General features: G+C 34.5%; 1 protein-coding gene and 1 pseudogene across 1 annotated transcript; both read left to right on the top strand.

Annotated features, from left to right (window-relative positions):
• The first annotated feature begins 508 nt into the window (after positions 1-508).
• On the top strand, positions 509-1,510 carry LOC114723455 (HVA22-like protein e; annotated as a pseudogene).
• A 5,301-nt stretch (positions 1,511-6,811) lies between these two features.
• Positions 6,812-8,730, top strand: LOC114723452 (11-beta-hydroxysteroid dehydrogenase 1B-like). The gene is made up of 6 exons (XM_028909632.1): positions 6,812-7,211; positions 7,300-7,492; positions 7,599-7,684; positions 7,766-7,897; positions 7,970-8,134; positions 8,219-8,730. Exons 1-6 carry the CDS (start codon positions 7,029-7,031, stop codon positions 8,501-8,503), a joined length of 1,044 nt encoding a protein of 347 aa, XP_028765465.1. The 5' UTR covers positions 6,812-7,028; the 3' UTR covers positions 8,504-8,730.
• The last annotated feature ends 8,363 nt before the right edge of the window (positions 8,731-17,093 follow it).

Raw genomic sequence — 17,093 nt, 5'->3', positions numbered from 1 at the left:
GTAAATAAAGTTAACACAATAATAACATAGGTAAAAAATGTATATCTATAAAAAAAAAATTTCTTTAATACCCTATCAATAGGACCAAAAAATGTTTTTTTTTTTCTCTGCTCTATAAATAGGATAAGAAGAGTATAACTTATCACAATAATTAAAAAGCAAGACTTGTGCCACACGTCGTCTGTGTCCTCCCCTTCGATTCAATGCCTAATTAAAATAGTGAACATGCGGATGCGGTCACTCACCAAGTGCAAAATAGGGAGTAAGTTGAAGTCCTTGTCTTTGGAATTTGGATCATCCGCAACCATAGAAACCATCCATCAGTCTCATTTCACTACGTGTCACCGACCCTCATCCTGACGTGAAACGCCTACACGTGGCCACAGAACCTCCTCAGTAAAAAGGAATCTACTAATATCCCAGACGTCAAGGCAGAATCCGGTCTTTCCTCTTCCCCGCGATCCAAGCAATCCCCTCAATCTCTAACCTCTTCTCTTTGCTGCCCCAATAATCCAATCAGATTTCTCTGTCTCTGCCTAAGAACATGGGCAAATTGTGGACCTTGGTCACCCACCTTCATTCGCTCGCCGGGTACGTACTATTCCGGCAGGTCTTGTTTAACTTGTTCTTTTCTAGATCCAATATATATATGCGTAGCAAGTGACGAATATATGGATGGTGTTATTGCTTTTGCAGGCCGGTGGTGGACTTTGTTGTACCCCTTGTGAGTAGACCTATACTTTTTTTTTTTGTGTTGCTGTGTTATTTTGGGTTTTGATAAGGTGGCCATGGCGGAGGAATGATGCGTGTAATTCCATGATGATGACAGGTATGCGTCCGTGGTGGCCATAGAGTCGCCGTCGAAGCTGGACGATCAGCAGTGGCTATCTTACTGGATCTTATACTCCTTCCTCACCCTCACAGAAATGCTTCTGCAATCAATTCTAGAGTGGTGAGTCACCAACACAAGCCTTATATATATATATATGTATGTGTGTGTGTATGTATGCATACAGATAACAATTATGTACATCGCTCTTTAGTATTTTGGGTGATTTTGATTTTGATGAGTACGACGGTGAACATGAAGGATTCCGATATGGTACGATGTGAAGTTGGTGGCGGTGGCGTGGCTGGTGCCCGCAGTTCAACGGCGCGGCCTTCCTGTACGAGAGATTCGTGAGGCAGCAAATCAGGAGATACGTGACGCAGAGCCATCATCAGCACCAGCAGGCTTCTTCTTCTTCTTCGTCCATAGCGACACAGAAGAAACAGAAGTCGCCTACTAACGTAAAAGGGAAAAAAAGTTCGTGGATTTCATCCTCCCCAAGAAAGTCAGTTCGATATCTTCCATGATCATTTCAATTTCCATCTCTACTGTGCAGGATCTAGATCCATTTTTAATTAATGATATTGTAATTGTTTGTATAATATTCACTGATAATAAATGTGGTGTTTGCGCGTGGGATGCAGGGTGATCATGACGTGTATTGAAGGATTAATGAAGACGAAGGCGGAAATTGCGAGTCTCGTCGTCTTGCTTTCACTTTCCCACCACATACCTGTTTTTGGATGTTTCTTCCTAAAGTGCTGTTCTGTATCATATTCTGTACTAATACATAAAATGAAATTACCCATGTGTTACATCCAAACCCAATATACAAGCCCGGCTCACTTGTTTATGTATGGACCTGACGGCATTTACTTAGCCCACTATCCCCTGTGACCTACATGTGAATTAATGATTTTTCTCTTTTCAAATAAATAATAATTTGTTAAGAGGCAAAGGCACGAGGTGGAGTTATGATGGGATGGTCCTGTGATTTTATATTCTTTTTCGGACTTATATATCTGTATATTATTTTTTTTTTTACCAGAACTGTATATTATTAATTTACAGGAAGCTGATGTGACTGACTTAATTCTATGAATGGTATGCGTGAGGATTTACTACGACATATGCCTTGCACTGGCATATTGTTTTTTCTGATTTGTAATTTGGTCTTTGTATATTAGCTGGTATCAATCCAGTTCCAAAACATTCAAAATTCAAAGTGAACATTATACATATGTTTTTAAAAACGTCACGTAATTTGATCACGTAATATCCTAAATCTATTTAAGGATTTATGTAAAAAATACAAATAATATTAATAATAAAAATAATTAAAAATAAATAATATTATATTATTATATAAAAAAGAGGTAACTTTCCATCGAAAGTTTGGTGAAAAATTTGGAAAGAATTTATTAAAGGGAAGCTCCTCCTAATAAATGTGTGGGGTATTAAAAAATACCCTCCACAATTCGATTTCCCATGAGGCACAAGAGAGAAAGAATGCGGGAGAGAGAATAAGGAACAGATCAACTATCATTGTGAGGGAGATGACAAGTTTTGAAGATAATTTAGGTACATAAAATTACTTTTTTTTATCAAATTTTCTCTATGATTTTTTTCTATATATTTTAAGCTTCCTAATGGCAGTATTATTATAATGATTAGAAAAAATTTTGAGACTTGTGTATGGGGTAAGTATTGAGTTTTGATAATAGTTGACCATAGAAATTTATAGATAAATTGATAGTTAATTTTAATTAGTGTAGATTTGTCTATTTATTGATTTTTAATATTTAAATTAATTTATTTAGTTAAAAAATCTGTATATACGATATTTATCACATTTTTACTGATTAAAATTAAGTTAAATAATTTATTTGGATTTTTTGACATATTATTGAGATTTTAATCGGTTTAAAATGTTGAAAATGCTGAAGATATATTATTAGAGATTTTTTTTTGAAGTTTGGAACTTAACTTATAAATTAAGAATTTTATAATATAAAATAAAAATAAATTAAATTAGAAATTTAACTAAAATATATAATTTAATTAATTAATTAACTAACTTATATTAATAAGTGGTCATATTAATTGCATAAATTAATTATGAGTTGAGCACGGGATTGACCTTATGGTAATCTTTTTTATTACTTTGGCGAGATATAATCACTTTCCACTTATTATATGTGCTAATATGCTGTTTGTGAGTATTTTGATATTTTCAAATAATGATGTGCTATCTGAAACTTAAGGAAATATGTTATACCTTTTTGAACTATGAAAATTGTCTTGTGGGACTTTTAGAATTATGATTGTGCCGTTTGGGAAAATATATGATTTATATTTTATTGATTATATTAAGAAAAAATTGAGATATTTCTTGTTATATTGTGAATGATTGGTTATTATTTGGATTTTGAATTGAGTCCTGTTATATCACGTGGTAAGGCTACCATTGGTGCATATTGATTAGCTTCTTTCATCCCCACAGTGAGGGATATGCCCTTGTGGCTTCTTATTCATCCCCCAAAGTGAGGGATAAACTTATGTGGCTTGTATGTTAGCCCCCATAGTGAGGCTTTGTATAATTAAAATTATCTTAGTATATGTGTTTTATATTCCTATTGATATATCTATATTTCTTGAGAACTAATAACTGTCCCACTTGACACTCTACGAGCACATGTTAGTATGCATAATAAGTTGGAAAGCTGGCTAAGTGGCTATTGAGGCTTGTGTCTCACCTCGTGGTTTCTACTATCTTTAGGTGATAGTTCAGGTGGTGGTCCATCAGGAAAGGCTTTGAAGGCTTAATATGCTATTATGCTTGTATACCTTTCATTCTTTTGTTTTATGTGTTGATTTATTACATATTGCCACATAAGGCTCATCTACTCTGATATTGTAAATTAATACTTTAATTGCTACTATTTTGATGGGAGGATCGTTAGAAGGCAATGGGCCTCTAAGACTTTGCATGTGACTATCTTTTGAAAGTTTTAACTTTTCGATTAATAAACTCCATAACTTATTTTAAAATGATTTATCAGTTTATATGTTTGAAAGCCTATGTTTTGTTTGGGTTAATAGTTGAATAGTATTTCCGGATTTTAGATATCTAAGGCTCAAGTTAATGATTGATATTGTTCTCGATATAAGTTTATTCCTTTTAATCATAACAGTGATTTTATAATTTTAAGATTTTTTTTTATATTATGGTTAATCTTTCAAATAAATTATTTAATTTAATCTGAATAGATTTTTGGAAGAACGATTGTCACAGATCATGGGGCTAGTGTTGAATTGAAAAGTAATTTGTAAAAGAATACTGCATTTTGAACTAAGTTTTATTGGTAATGTATGAAGTACCATAAGTATATATTTGATGTTTGGCCCCATAAAAATCTAATTACTATCTCTGTTACTTAATATAAGATTCAGTTGACTAATTTAAGAAAATCAAGAAAGTTACTAAACTATTTAATTATAATACATGTTACATGATCTCTATAAAATATTTATATAAATTATTAGATTATAAAACAATTTGTAAGTAAGGCAAATCAGTTTAAATAAAAACAGAAAATATATATTTTAAAATAATTTAGTAACTTTCTAAATTTTTTGAAATTAGTCAATTGACTCTCTTGTTAACAAATTAACAATTGAGATATATGGACCGAATCATAAAATTATAAGTGCGAAAAGTTTTTTTTTTGTAATCTTATAATTTTCCCGCTAGTGGGCAGCGGGCCCAGTACGCTTACGTTGATGCAAGAATGATCTGCATCCTAAGTCCTAACAATAAGCAAAGAACAATGCTAGAGACTAGAGAGTAGAGAGGATGCAGCGAGGGACAATATCCAGGATTAAAAATTATATAAAAATAAAATATTATTCTGATCCAAATAAGTATGATGATGCATAAAGAAGTAGTAACTTTGCTAGTTAATATAAGAAATAGTTAAGGGCTTAGATTTGATTTTAAATATAAAATCTCAATTCAATTTATTTTCTAAATTTATAATTTTTTTCTTTAAAATATTCATATTGCTTGTAAGGAATTTCTAATAATGAGTAGATTCAATACACAATTGCTTATTCCCACACTAGGAATGTATCATTTCTATTTTCTACTCCATATTTGCTTTTTCCGTAATGATAAGCCTTCTTCCACAAGATTAATAAAGCAAACGCTAAAGATCTTGAAACAAAATCCCACCCACTTTTGCCATAGTGAAAAGACAGAGCTTTACAAATCCTCGTAAAAGCGTGCTTTCTTAGATGAGATCCGTCCAAATTATTTTCATTTGTCGACAAAGTTTCTGTACTAAAAGAATTGCATATGATAAAAAGGATAACATCCATTGTCACCCAAATGATCCCCAAGTTGATCACTTTGATGTGGATTCTCAATCACAGAAGAAGCCATTGGATTTAGCAGCCACCCTTAAAGATCATGATAATGTCTTCTACGAAGCTAATAAAAAACAAACGCATTTAGCTGAAATTAATTATACATCATGTTTCACACCGGACAAAAATGAAGAGATGAAAAGCCACTCTGAACTGAATCAGAGATAAGGGGGTGAATAGTTTTTGATATCAAAAAGGAATATTGCCTACAAAAAGCCACGTCACCGTGTCCCATTGCTTTATCTAAAGTCGTTAATCCCTCACAAGCAACTATAAACTAACATGCGACTGATTTTACCAATCAACCCCTGCCTTAATCTATATAGTTACTTTAAGCTTCGTTTTTGCCGGCGTACAGTCAGATAACTCTTCATCTCAATGGATCTTATTCAAACGAAGAAGATTCTCGACCATCTGTATTTCTATTTCTTGACAGTTTTAACTTGCAGTGTCTTCTATTGCATCACTTCCTGCCTCCCTTCACTTGTGAAGTTCGTCTTCTTCGCCTTAATTCCCGGTTTTGCCTCTGTCTTACTGAGCTCAAAGATTTTGTTTATCATAGGCAACCTCATCATTTTGGCCATAGTTGTAGACTCCAGAATCTTCTCTCCGCATTCTTCTTCTTCTTCAACCACTCCTGTGTACTTGTATGAGGAACACGTCAATAGCAGCAAAACTCAGTGGCCTCAAATTCGAACTGTCCAGTTCCGGAGATCAAAGAAACAAGAGAAAAATGTTGCAGAGAAGGTGACGAAGATGAAAAGGGAAGAAGAAAGTGGAGAACAAAATGTGGTCTCTGCTTCTGACGAACTCAGCAAAAGGGCTGACGAATTCATCGCAAGAGTCCTCCGGCAGAGGAGGCTTGAACTCAGCCATCTAAAACGTGACGGCTTCTCAGTGGGGTATAATTGAGAATTTTAAAAGTGTAGCGATATGGTGGTTAATACAGTTACTGATGGAAAGGTACCGAGCCCTGTAAATTGCCTAATGGTGTAATTAATTAATAAGCTATGATCAAAGTCTTCCTCAATTCAGCACTTGTCGTTCTGAAGAACTAGTGTAACACTAGTGATTTGACTTTTAATTTAGTTTTGAGTATATGATCTTAAAAATAATCTTTTTATTGCATGATAATTTTAACAAATACATATAATTATTAAGAATATTTTAAAGAAAACAATACATATTTATTATAATAACTAATTTAATAAAAAATTTTAATTTATGTAAATTAGTTAGTTAGTTTTTCTATTAAGCTCGGGGGGAATATATAATTAATTTCTGATTTATGGGTGTGAGCAACTTTGTCGTCGAGCAGATTCCATTTACAAAAGCAGCGAAACAAAGTTACTTTAGCCAACTTTTGGATTTTGAGCACAAACATCTTTTGATTCCCCCCGCCGGGGGGGGGGGGGTGTTTCTAGATTTTCGAGGAGTCTAGCGAGCTTTCGAATCATCTCCCTTATCCTAATGAATGGAACCACAAACGACTCTGGGAACAGTGTCGTTTACGGGTCTGATAATCTCCGTGAGTGAGGGGGCCCGATGCAGGGAGGAAGGAACTCGTTACAGTACAAATCGAAACGTCACCGGACAATAGGCACCGACGCGTTCGCTATCTCTGAGCTACGTGTCGTTTACATGGCATGCATTGGTGCCACCTTGCCTCGCATTCGTCCCTCCTTTGGTCACCTATAAACCCCAGATTTCTTTCATTCTTTCGTATCATTAATCAGATCATTTTCGTTCCTGTTTCTTCTGTTGCTAATTCATGGATCTCATTCACGGTTTCCTCAACCTCGTTGCTCCTCCGTTCACCTTCTTTTCTCTTGCCCTCTTCTTACCCGCCTATTGGACTCTCAAGTTCTTTCTTTGCACCTTGAACTCCATCTTCGCTGAGAATCTCGCCGGCAAAGTTGTCCTCATAACTGGTGCTTCCTCCGGCATCGGCGAGGTAATTTATCCCATGCCCATTTTTTTTTCCCTGTTTGCTAGAATAATCGTGCTGTGTCCATTGCCATCAGCTCCTGTTCAATTTGCAGCATTTGGCATACGAGTATGGCAAAAAAGGTGCTCGTTTAGCACTCTCTGCTCGGAGGGAGAATGCACTTAGGGAAGTTGCGGATAGAGCTCGAGATTTTGGATCTCCGGATGTTATTATAATACACGCAGATGTTTCCAAGGTCGAGGATTGTGCCAGAATGATCGACGAAACTGTAAATCATTTTGGAAAATGTAACACTCTGTCTCTCTCTCTCTCTCTCCATCTTGCTTTGATGCGAAGTTAGTAGAGAATATTAATCGCAAAATTGTACCTGTTTGCTGAGAATGTTTCATGCAGTGGATCACTTGGTTAATAATGCGGCTGTTGCCACTTCTAAATTGTTCCAAGAAGAAACTGATATCACCAACTTGAGGCCCATTATGGTATGAGGATCTTTTACACATATTTTACTCTGTTTTCTCTTCTCTGTTCTTCAATGTTCTGTCTTGTCTATGTCCTCGCAGGAGACAAACTTCTGGGGTTCAGTGTACACGACTCGTTTTGCTTTACCGCATCTAAAAACCAGCCGAGGCAAAATCGTAGTAATGTCATCTGTGGATTCTTGGATGCCAGCACCCAGAAGAAACGTGTATAGTGTAAGCCATGTCACATAATGCTTTCTGCCCATAAGTTCATCCTCTGCAATTTCTAATACGTGCTATGTTCAGGCAAGCAAAGCCGCTTTAGTCTCCATGTACGAGACATTGAGGGTGGAAGTTGGGTCTGATATAGGCATAACCATAGTAACCCCAGGCTACATAGAGTCTGAAATAACCAAGGGGAAGTACTTGATGGGCGAAGGAAGGGTGGAGGTAGATCAAGATCTAAGAGATGTAAGCGATATGCATATATATGACATTTCTTGATTGATTTAGGGATTGAGAAAGAAAGGCATAATACTAATAATGGTGATGCAGGTTGAAGTGAGCGCAGTGCCGGTGGGATCAGCAAGTGGGTGTGCAGAAGCAATAGTGAAGAGCGTGGCGAGGGGAGACAGGTATTTGACAGTACCAGGATGGTTCAGGATGTCGTACGTTGTGAAGGTATTGTGCCCAGAACTGGTGGAGTGGGGATTGAGGTTGATGTATATGAGTGGGGATTCGGCCAAGGAAGCATTGAGCAAGAAGATTCTGGACGCCACCGAAGCCAAGAACGTGTTGTATCAGTCTTCCATCCAAAATCCTGACGTCAAGACCGATTGAAATCCATATATATTATGAGTTCGTTTCATCCTGTTTTTCCTGAATGTGTCTACTTGAACCCGTCACATGCTTACTTGCTAGTATTAATATCAGGAATTTAGGATGCAGAACGAAATAAAACCAAAACCGAGACATCTGATGAAAAAGCTCAGGAAGCAATGTAATGTCTGGTTTGAGTTATTTTCGCTGTGCTTCGCCCAAGGGTTCAATGATAATATTTCACTCTACTTTTTCGCCTTCCTTCACTTTAAAAATTAAAAAAAAAAAAAAAACCTTGAATGAACATACCTGACTCCTACAACGTTATTAATACAGATTCTAGTTGGTTAATATAACATAGTGAACCAGCTTCAAAAGAAAAGGGAAGATCGAGTTTTATAAAAAAAATGCTGAAGGGGAAAGTCCTTCATAACGAAATTGATTGCTTTTTCTTTCTCTGTTCTTTTTTTTTTTTTTTGCCGGAAAATTGATTGCTATTTCGCTAAGCCTAGAACTTGAAGGTGCTAATAATGACAATGTTGTTACGAACCGCCCGTGTGTGCAACATCTATATATTTATCTTTTTTTTTTTTTTGTTGGTAACAAACGGCACCAGACGGCTTAAGAACTTCTATTTATTCATCAACTAAAGTGAAAGCGCAGGCAAGAAACACCCATTAAGTCTTTTAGACAAGTATTCACCACATTACCAGGGTATTTCAAATATGTGTAACTCATTGTTAAGAGTAAAACTATAGTTAGCTAGAAAATCTGTTATAAAATTGCCTTTTTCTTAAGTAGGTACAAAAAGAATCTGTAAACTCTTGTTAAAATCACGCAACCAGTAGTTCAGAATCCTGTCTTGAGATGTGCTAAGGTTCCACGCTTCCTGAAGTTTTGTGATTATAGCAGAGGAGTCCCTTTCAACAACGAGTTTTGAAAATCCCAAATCCTGCGCCAACTTCAACCCATAAACCACTCCTCAAAGTTCAGAATTGAGAGGGTTACACTACAACCACCATCAAAATCAGAGCTCAAATTGAGGCATTCCCGTACACATTTATTAATGACAGTAATAGGTCTAGCTGGCATATCAAAATCTGGTTCAAAGAGCATTCTAATCCTCCGGTTCCAGATCCACTAACATGCTACTCCAAACTTCACACACCAGACCCCCCTTTTTATCAGATTACTTCTAAACCAGTCTTTCAAGGAACCTGCATAAAAGCTCGAATCAGTGGGGTCAATGCCAAGAGCTTGCCAGATATTTTTTGACCCTTCACAATCTCTTAGCGCATCAATCGAGTCTTCCTCAGCGATCCCACATCTAATACCTCTCAGATCACCTCCAAGGATCTTCTCACATCGTTTTGCCGCGAAGAGTCAATCCTGGACGGCTAACCATGAGAAGACCAGAATGTGCCTTGTAGTTTTTAGCCTCTGTACCTCCAATCCATGCAAATTTATCATCTCCATCCTCATCACAAGGTAGTGGTATATCTTGCATTTTTTGCAACATGTCCGGAAACCAGTGCCATTTACTCCCCTCATCCCGATGAACTTCTTTCACTATAGCATCTAGATTCATATTGTCTAGTGTAATACTTAGCTTATTGACGATTCTTCCTTCCTTCTCTGGCCACCTATCGAGCCAAAACTTGATCGCGCATGTTGTGTAAATCATAACATGTCTAGTAAAAGGTAATAGACCTAATATTTAATATAAGACTCAATTGTTTAATTTGTGAAGAGTTACTAAATTTTTTAATTATAACATATGTTATATGATCTCTTTAAAATATTTATATATTTCTCTGATTCTATTTATAAGTCACTCCAATGTTTCATACAGACTAAGAAAAATCTTAAATTTCGTTAACTCTTATTTAAAATTCAACAACTTTTCAACTTTATCCCTATTTAATATAATTATACCTTATGTAGACAAAGTAAACACAATAAATGAAGAGTAAAATTGTACATCCATATAAAAAATTTCTCTCAGTGCCTTGTAAATAGAACAAAAAAATATCTTCTCTCTTTATTCTATAAATAGGACCAGAAGAGTATATCCGTAGATTATATATTAATTTATAAGTGAAATAAATTAGTTTGGAGAAAAAATAAATATAAATATTTTAAAGTAATTTTAAATTAGTCAACTGTATCTTATATTAAGATAGTGTTAGTAATTTGAATTGTATTGGACTAATCTTGCGTATAAATTATAAAATTATCTCCCCAACGCATAGTTGACCCTTGATCGAATTTAAGAACTTTTTTTTTTGTGGCAACAAGTTAAGAACATTTTTTAGGTAATATATTGCACGATTATAGTTAATGAAATTCATGAAAATGTAACACAAAACAATGAAATCCATGACTGGTTTATTACTAAAAAATCCATGAGGACAGTAATCCTGGATTTCATATTTGCTCAAAAGTCCAAACCGGTAAAACCTCAATCTAACTTTCAAATTGCTAAACTCAATAATCAATTTATCTCAAAATCAATCCAAACGCTATTAGCAATCATAACTCTAATATTGTAAATAAGTTTGAGTTTATTAACGGAAGTTCATTATATTCTATTCAAATTCTTGTTTGCTCAGACAGTTGAATCTTAAATTTTTAAAAAATACGTGCTTCATTTTTATTGTTTCTTTTGGGCTAAGAATAAGCTGATAAGTTTGTGTAAATTAAAAAGGGATCGGGCCAACAATAAGAGGGGTACCTGTGATGCCCGAATAATAAGCCATTGGGATTATTCCCTGTACAGTCTTTATCCACAAGAGTCTTCAAATTTTCCGAACAATTATCCAACAGCGAAGAGTGAGATATGCCCGTCTTTGAAAGAGCGTGGGCTGCCCTGTTGCAGTCTCTTGATATATACTACTTTCAGTACTTAGTATAAAGTATAAACACTAATTTAAATTAGTTATTTATAATTAATAATAATTATTTTTTCTAAAATATCTTGGTAATCAAACTATCATTTGATAAAACCTTTAATATATATAACTACTATAAGAAATACTTTGAAAACAATGAACAAATATAAGAGGCAAAATTAATGAGAATCTTATATTAAATACCAAATTAAATATCAAACTAATTCTTATATTAAAGGTTGAAGGTAGTACTTTAATGGGAAAACTAATTTAGAGGTCTTTATAGTTTTTCTCAGTTTTGAATCAGGTCCTAGAATATTCAATGTCCAAACTAAGTAGAAACAAATCTAAGCTGAGAGGATGGACAGAAAATAGAGGAACTAATGAAAAATAAACTCAATCTGAAAATGAAGTAAAGATAAATTGTATAATTAGTATGAATTCAATTTAAAAAACAGTTTAAAGGAATGCAGATTTGCAAATCCAATTCTCAAAATTTATTGCGGTCTTGTTGCTCAAAACTTTGATGAAAGATGACAAGGTAGCGAACAAAACACTAGAGAAATGAATCAAAAGCCTAAAAGCTCAATTTAAGAGAGAGGATTAGAAGTGTGAATATTTGGAGATGGAATAAACAATTGTTGAAAAGTGTAGCAAGAAAACGAATAATTTAGCACGTGCAATGTAGGAAAGAAGAGTGAAGTAACGAGGATGAGGAGATCAGAAATAGAGCTTTTGATTTTGTTCATTCGATATGGTGGTTTACACGGAGTGAGTCTAGTGAACCGCTTAAGGGAGAAATAGTAAAAGGAGAAGAAAGTGGAGGTGGGGAAGCATATCAGATGAACCAGTGGGATGCAGCTGGAATTCGAGGTTTTCACGAGTTTCATGGACAAGCTCGTACTCAGACTATCGGTGAAGGAGAACGGTGGGGAAGGAGATTTAATGGAAAGTTGTAACGGTGCTTGTCTTATTTAACAACAAGGATTAATGGACTTGACAGGAGAAAGATGGAGGATCTAATAAAAAGGGGGGGAAAATCAATGAGCTGATTCCAAACTGAAAAAACTGGACCTCCAAATTAATTTTTCTACTTTAATTCCACTTCCCAATTGAAACATGAGACTGCAATTCTCAATATTCTCCTTTATGAGCAGCTGATCAATTAAGTTATTTGCATCTGATTCCCCCCCGGGGGTGTGGCTACGGAAGAGGCTAAACGCCGAACAAAATTAAGAGGCAGTGGGATTCTATCCCTTACATTCTCCTTCCACTAGAGCCCATAAGCTGTCTGGGCTAACATCAAAAAGCTGTGAGGTTGAAATCCCGGTCTTTGCTAAGCCATCTGCAACGCTGTTCCTTTTTCTTGAAATGTACTCCAACTTGACAATCCAACCAAAGCATAACAAATTCTGAATCTGAACACATAGGAGGCTGCCATTTGTTCTTTGATTTCCCTTGCTAAGCTGTTCTGTTAGCACCTTTGTGTCTGATTCAAGAATTACCAGTTTAAATCCAATGTCCCAGGCTGGTTTCAATTCTTTATAAATTGCCCATTCTTCCGGCTCTTGAGCATTACATGTACATAGTTCATGAGAGAATCCTGCTATCCAGTGTCCTTTATGGTCACGCAACGGGCCACCAAACCCAGCTTTGTTAGAAACCAAATCCATAGCCCCATCCACATTAACTTTAATGTAGTCCCGGTGGAGGAATCTAAGAATAAGAGGGTTCAGCAGAATCAGCTACAATGAAAGCATTTTTTATCACTACCACTATTGTTCAAGGTTAAAAAACTTCCAAGAATTCCTTAAATAGGAAGAAGGATCACTCGGTTTGATGAAATCTACATTAAATAAAGCGCTATTCCTCCAATTTCATAATTTCCAGACGGCTATGCCCAAAAGAGATTCCACTCTTCATTGCTTACTCTCCCCATACTGTGTTTGAGATTATGAGTATTGGATTTTGGGTTTGGATTCGTCCTTGATGGGCTGGACTATTTAACTAGATATTAAGATAATATACCGATTAAATATCCAAACAAGATTATGATATGTTTGACTTAGTCAAACATCCTGAATAAAATCCAATCAGTTACAAAATAAATTTAATTAATTTATATTGTAGAGATTAAATATATATTAGGGATATATTTAGAATTGATTATGATTGATTCTGGATTTGAATTCAAAAAACATAATCTCATAAGTTAGATATATTTGAATATTCAAATTCAAATTCAAACTGATGGGCTCAGTGGATATTTTGGCTTCCCAAAATACTCCTGACCAAAGCTATAAACAGAGGTCTCCACCTATCAGTTCAACTCATTCTAGTAGCTGAGCTTTCCTACTATCTCCCTCTCCCTCTCTTATCTGTTGTGCATTCAAAGCTAATGTAGCTTATAGCGTGAGCCTAAAAGATCTGATTATCCTGACCCGAGACCTGACCCCATCCATTTTTAATTTTATCTGGCAATGAGAAATCCAATCTCTCAAGGGAAGGGAAAAGAAGGATTGCACATACCTATGATTGAGATGCATTAACCACATTTTCTTTGCGTAGGAACAATCACGCAAGATACGCAACATGTCCTCGGTTCCTTCTTGACAATAAGCACAAATAGGTGAACAAGAAGACTACATACTCCTCCAAGCATTTATTTGTAAGGAGCCTGTCATTGTAAATTTGTCACAGGAAAGTTCTAGTTCTCTCAGCTCCTTTCCATTTCCATATCACTCTGAAAACTGGATCATATTTATCAGCAGAAGGTGGTTCGATCAATTGATGCGCGCTCTTAATAGTGAATAAGCCATCATAAGAAGCTTTCCAGGTCATCACATCTTCCAGCATGGTCCATAGGCGGAATGATATTAATGAGGCGCTGAATGACACTCTGATCAACAATGTCCCGTAACTGTTGAAAATTCCAGGCTCCATGTAAAATCCAATCAGTTCCTAAACTCTCATCCTCCTCTTGAGTGAGGTTTCGTGAGCAAAGACCCTTGATCCTCTTTGCATCTAATTTCAGTACCACCTGCTTAAAACCAAAATTCCAAGCCCAGGATAGGCCTTCAAAGATTGCCCATTAATCTGTCCTACATATTGTTTGTAACGCAGCCGAGTAACGAGAAAGAGTAGCACTAATGGGCGAAGCCTAGCCCAACATAATAGAGTTATAAACCAAAACCATTTCTGACCCAGTCAACATTGAATGATATAATGACTTGAGTTAATGAATCCAGTTCGCATACATCCTAATGGATCAAGACATGGTGACCCAAAAAAAGAAAAACTTGCCAAATTTAGAAAAAATTACCGCATTAAAATATGCCACCTTGCGTCCTTCAAATTTCATGGATTAAAAGTTATATTAAGCCTGTAATTTTTAAAATTTGAATGAAAACCTCTTGAACCTAATTTTTCTAAAAATAATTATTAAAAATTCTCAATAATAACCTAAACAGTCTATAATAAAATAACAAGTTGTAAAATAGAGAATGACAACTTATAAGATTTTTTTAAAACTAATTGTAATTCTTCCAAAATAAAATATATCTGAGTTCCCAGGCGATTAAACGATATAATTCTCGTACGAGGACGAAACACAATTAATGCTAATCATGGTAGATACGCAAGAATCTCCTAACTGTATACAATGCCTAGGATTATTATAATATTAATCTATTTTAACATAATGATTTACGCATTATTTTATACATTTGTACATCAATCAATCAGCACGAGAGAGTGTTTATATCTGAGAAATAACGTAAGGCGGCAATGCCTCTAATAAATTATAATGTACTCTCATGTCTCCCCGTGACGGCTTGACCTGCCCCTTATTCCAACTAGAGTTGGTAATACGGGCTCGGCCTGCGGGCCCAGCCCGCCAACCCGCCAAAAATGGCGGGCTCGGGTTGGCAAAATGCCAATCCGTCAAGGTGCGGGCTACTCTAGTCCACACCACTTTCAGCCCGCTCCGCCGCGGGCTAGCCCGCTTTTTTTTTTTTTTTAATTTTTAATTTTATATAATTTCTAATATATTATACAACATAATTGGAGGATTTTAACTCCCAAATTTCATATTTACATCTTCTCATCCATATAATTGCATATGTAATACATACATAAAAGATCTACTTAATTAATTTGGATAAAAAAATAGTCAAATTAATTATTTAGAAAAAAATATGTGTTAGTTTTTCTAAAATATATTCTCAAATTATAAATTAATCCTCACATTATTTTATTATAACTCATTACTCAAGTTTAAAACTCCAAGTCCAATTTTAACATTACAAACTAAGCTCAAACTTATACAAAATAATAATATTTTTTTAAAAAAAAAAAGTTAGGCGGGCCGGCGGGCCAGCCCGCCAGCCCGCACCGCTGTGGGCTGGCCCGTATCCGCACCGCCAGCCCACATTCCCAGCTCTAATTCCAACCATACCATTGTACTCTCGAGCCAAACAGCTTCAAAAGGAACACCATTTTAGGTTCCATTACAGGTCAGTGATTCGATCTATAAAACTTATTAATTTACAGAAAAACTAATAAAATTAGTTATTTGTGAAAATTGTGTTTTAAATTTTTTAACGTGCCCATTTTAATTGTTTACATTTGAGATTACTCTGTTAATGGAATTCCTTTTAATAAATGTAAGATTAAACATATTTTTTACTCTTTTAATTTTACACCAGGTTTAAATTTAATTCCTTAATTCTAAAAGGTATAGTTTTAGTCTTTTAATCTTAAAATTATTTATAAAAAGTGATAATATTAAAATATTTTTTTGGCCGAAGACAATATTAAAATATTGAGTATTGATAAAACATTCTATTAAGTTCAAATTTCAAAATAATTATGATTGTTACAAAAAACAACCATTTAGGACTAACAATTTTAGGATAAAAAGATTAAAAATATAATTTTTAAAGTTAAGAAACTAAAATAAAATATTATATAAAGATAAATGATCAAATGTATACTTTAACCTAAATGTAATCAACAAAGAGAATACAAAGGAAAAATTATAAATTTTACAATAAAGGGAATCAAAAAATTTTATATTTAAGATTAAATAAATCTTTCTATGAATTCTTATATTTAAGAGCTGATGAAGTACTCTTATATATTATACTTCTAAATTATAATAGTCATTGACGGCTAAATTGCTATTTATAAGAAGCTATGTTTTTTTAACCTTTTGACTGTCAGTTTTTTTTTTTTAACCTTTATTATGTTAACAATCAACGATGCGGTTCTCCAAAACTTTCACTTCTAATTCCAGTGAATGAATAATCATTGAGTCATCCTCTTTCCGTCATTTTTAAATATAAGAGCTAAATAACTAGTATACATATATTAAAATAAAGGGTTAATTAAAATATAAATTTGTCTAGAAAATTTTCACTCAAGAATAATGTTTCCCCCATATGTTTTTGGGTTCGAGATTGTTCCAGAAGTACTAAAATAGAGCAATGTGTTACCTCTTATCGTTAAAATATTAATTGTTAATATCAATATTTTAATGGTTAACCTTAATTTAAGGTTATAATAATACTTTTCCGGTCCTAAATATAAGATCCATTTTATAATATAATTTATATTATGAAATGGGTTTTATATTTAAGATTGGAAGGGTACTATTTTGAAATCATTCCCTTCATCAAAAGTGAATAGAGTTATGTGACAAAGAAGTGATATTTTTAAAA

The sequence above is a fragment of the Neltuma alba genome, unplaced genomic scaffold, assembly GCF_004799145.2.
Source record: "Neltuma alba isolate B1F8T4 unplaced genomic scaffold, ASM479914v2 tig00012140_pilon, whole genome shotgun sequence".
NCBI classification, from domain to species: Eukaryota; Viridiplantae; Streptophyta; class Magnoliopsida; order Fabales; family Fabaceae; genus Neltuma; species Neltuma alba.
Note: the sequence above shows the minus strand (reverse complement) of the source record. Positions and strands in the feature narration are given on the sequence as shown.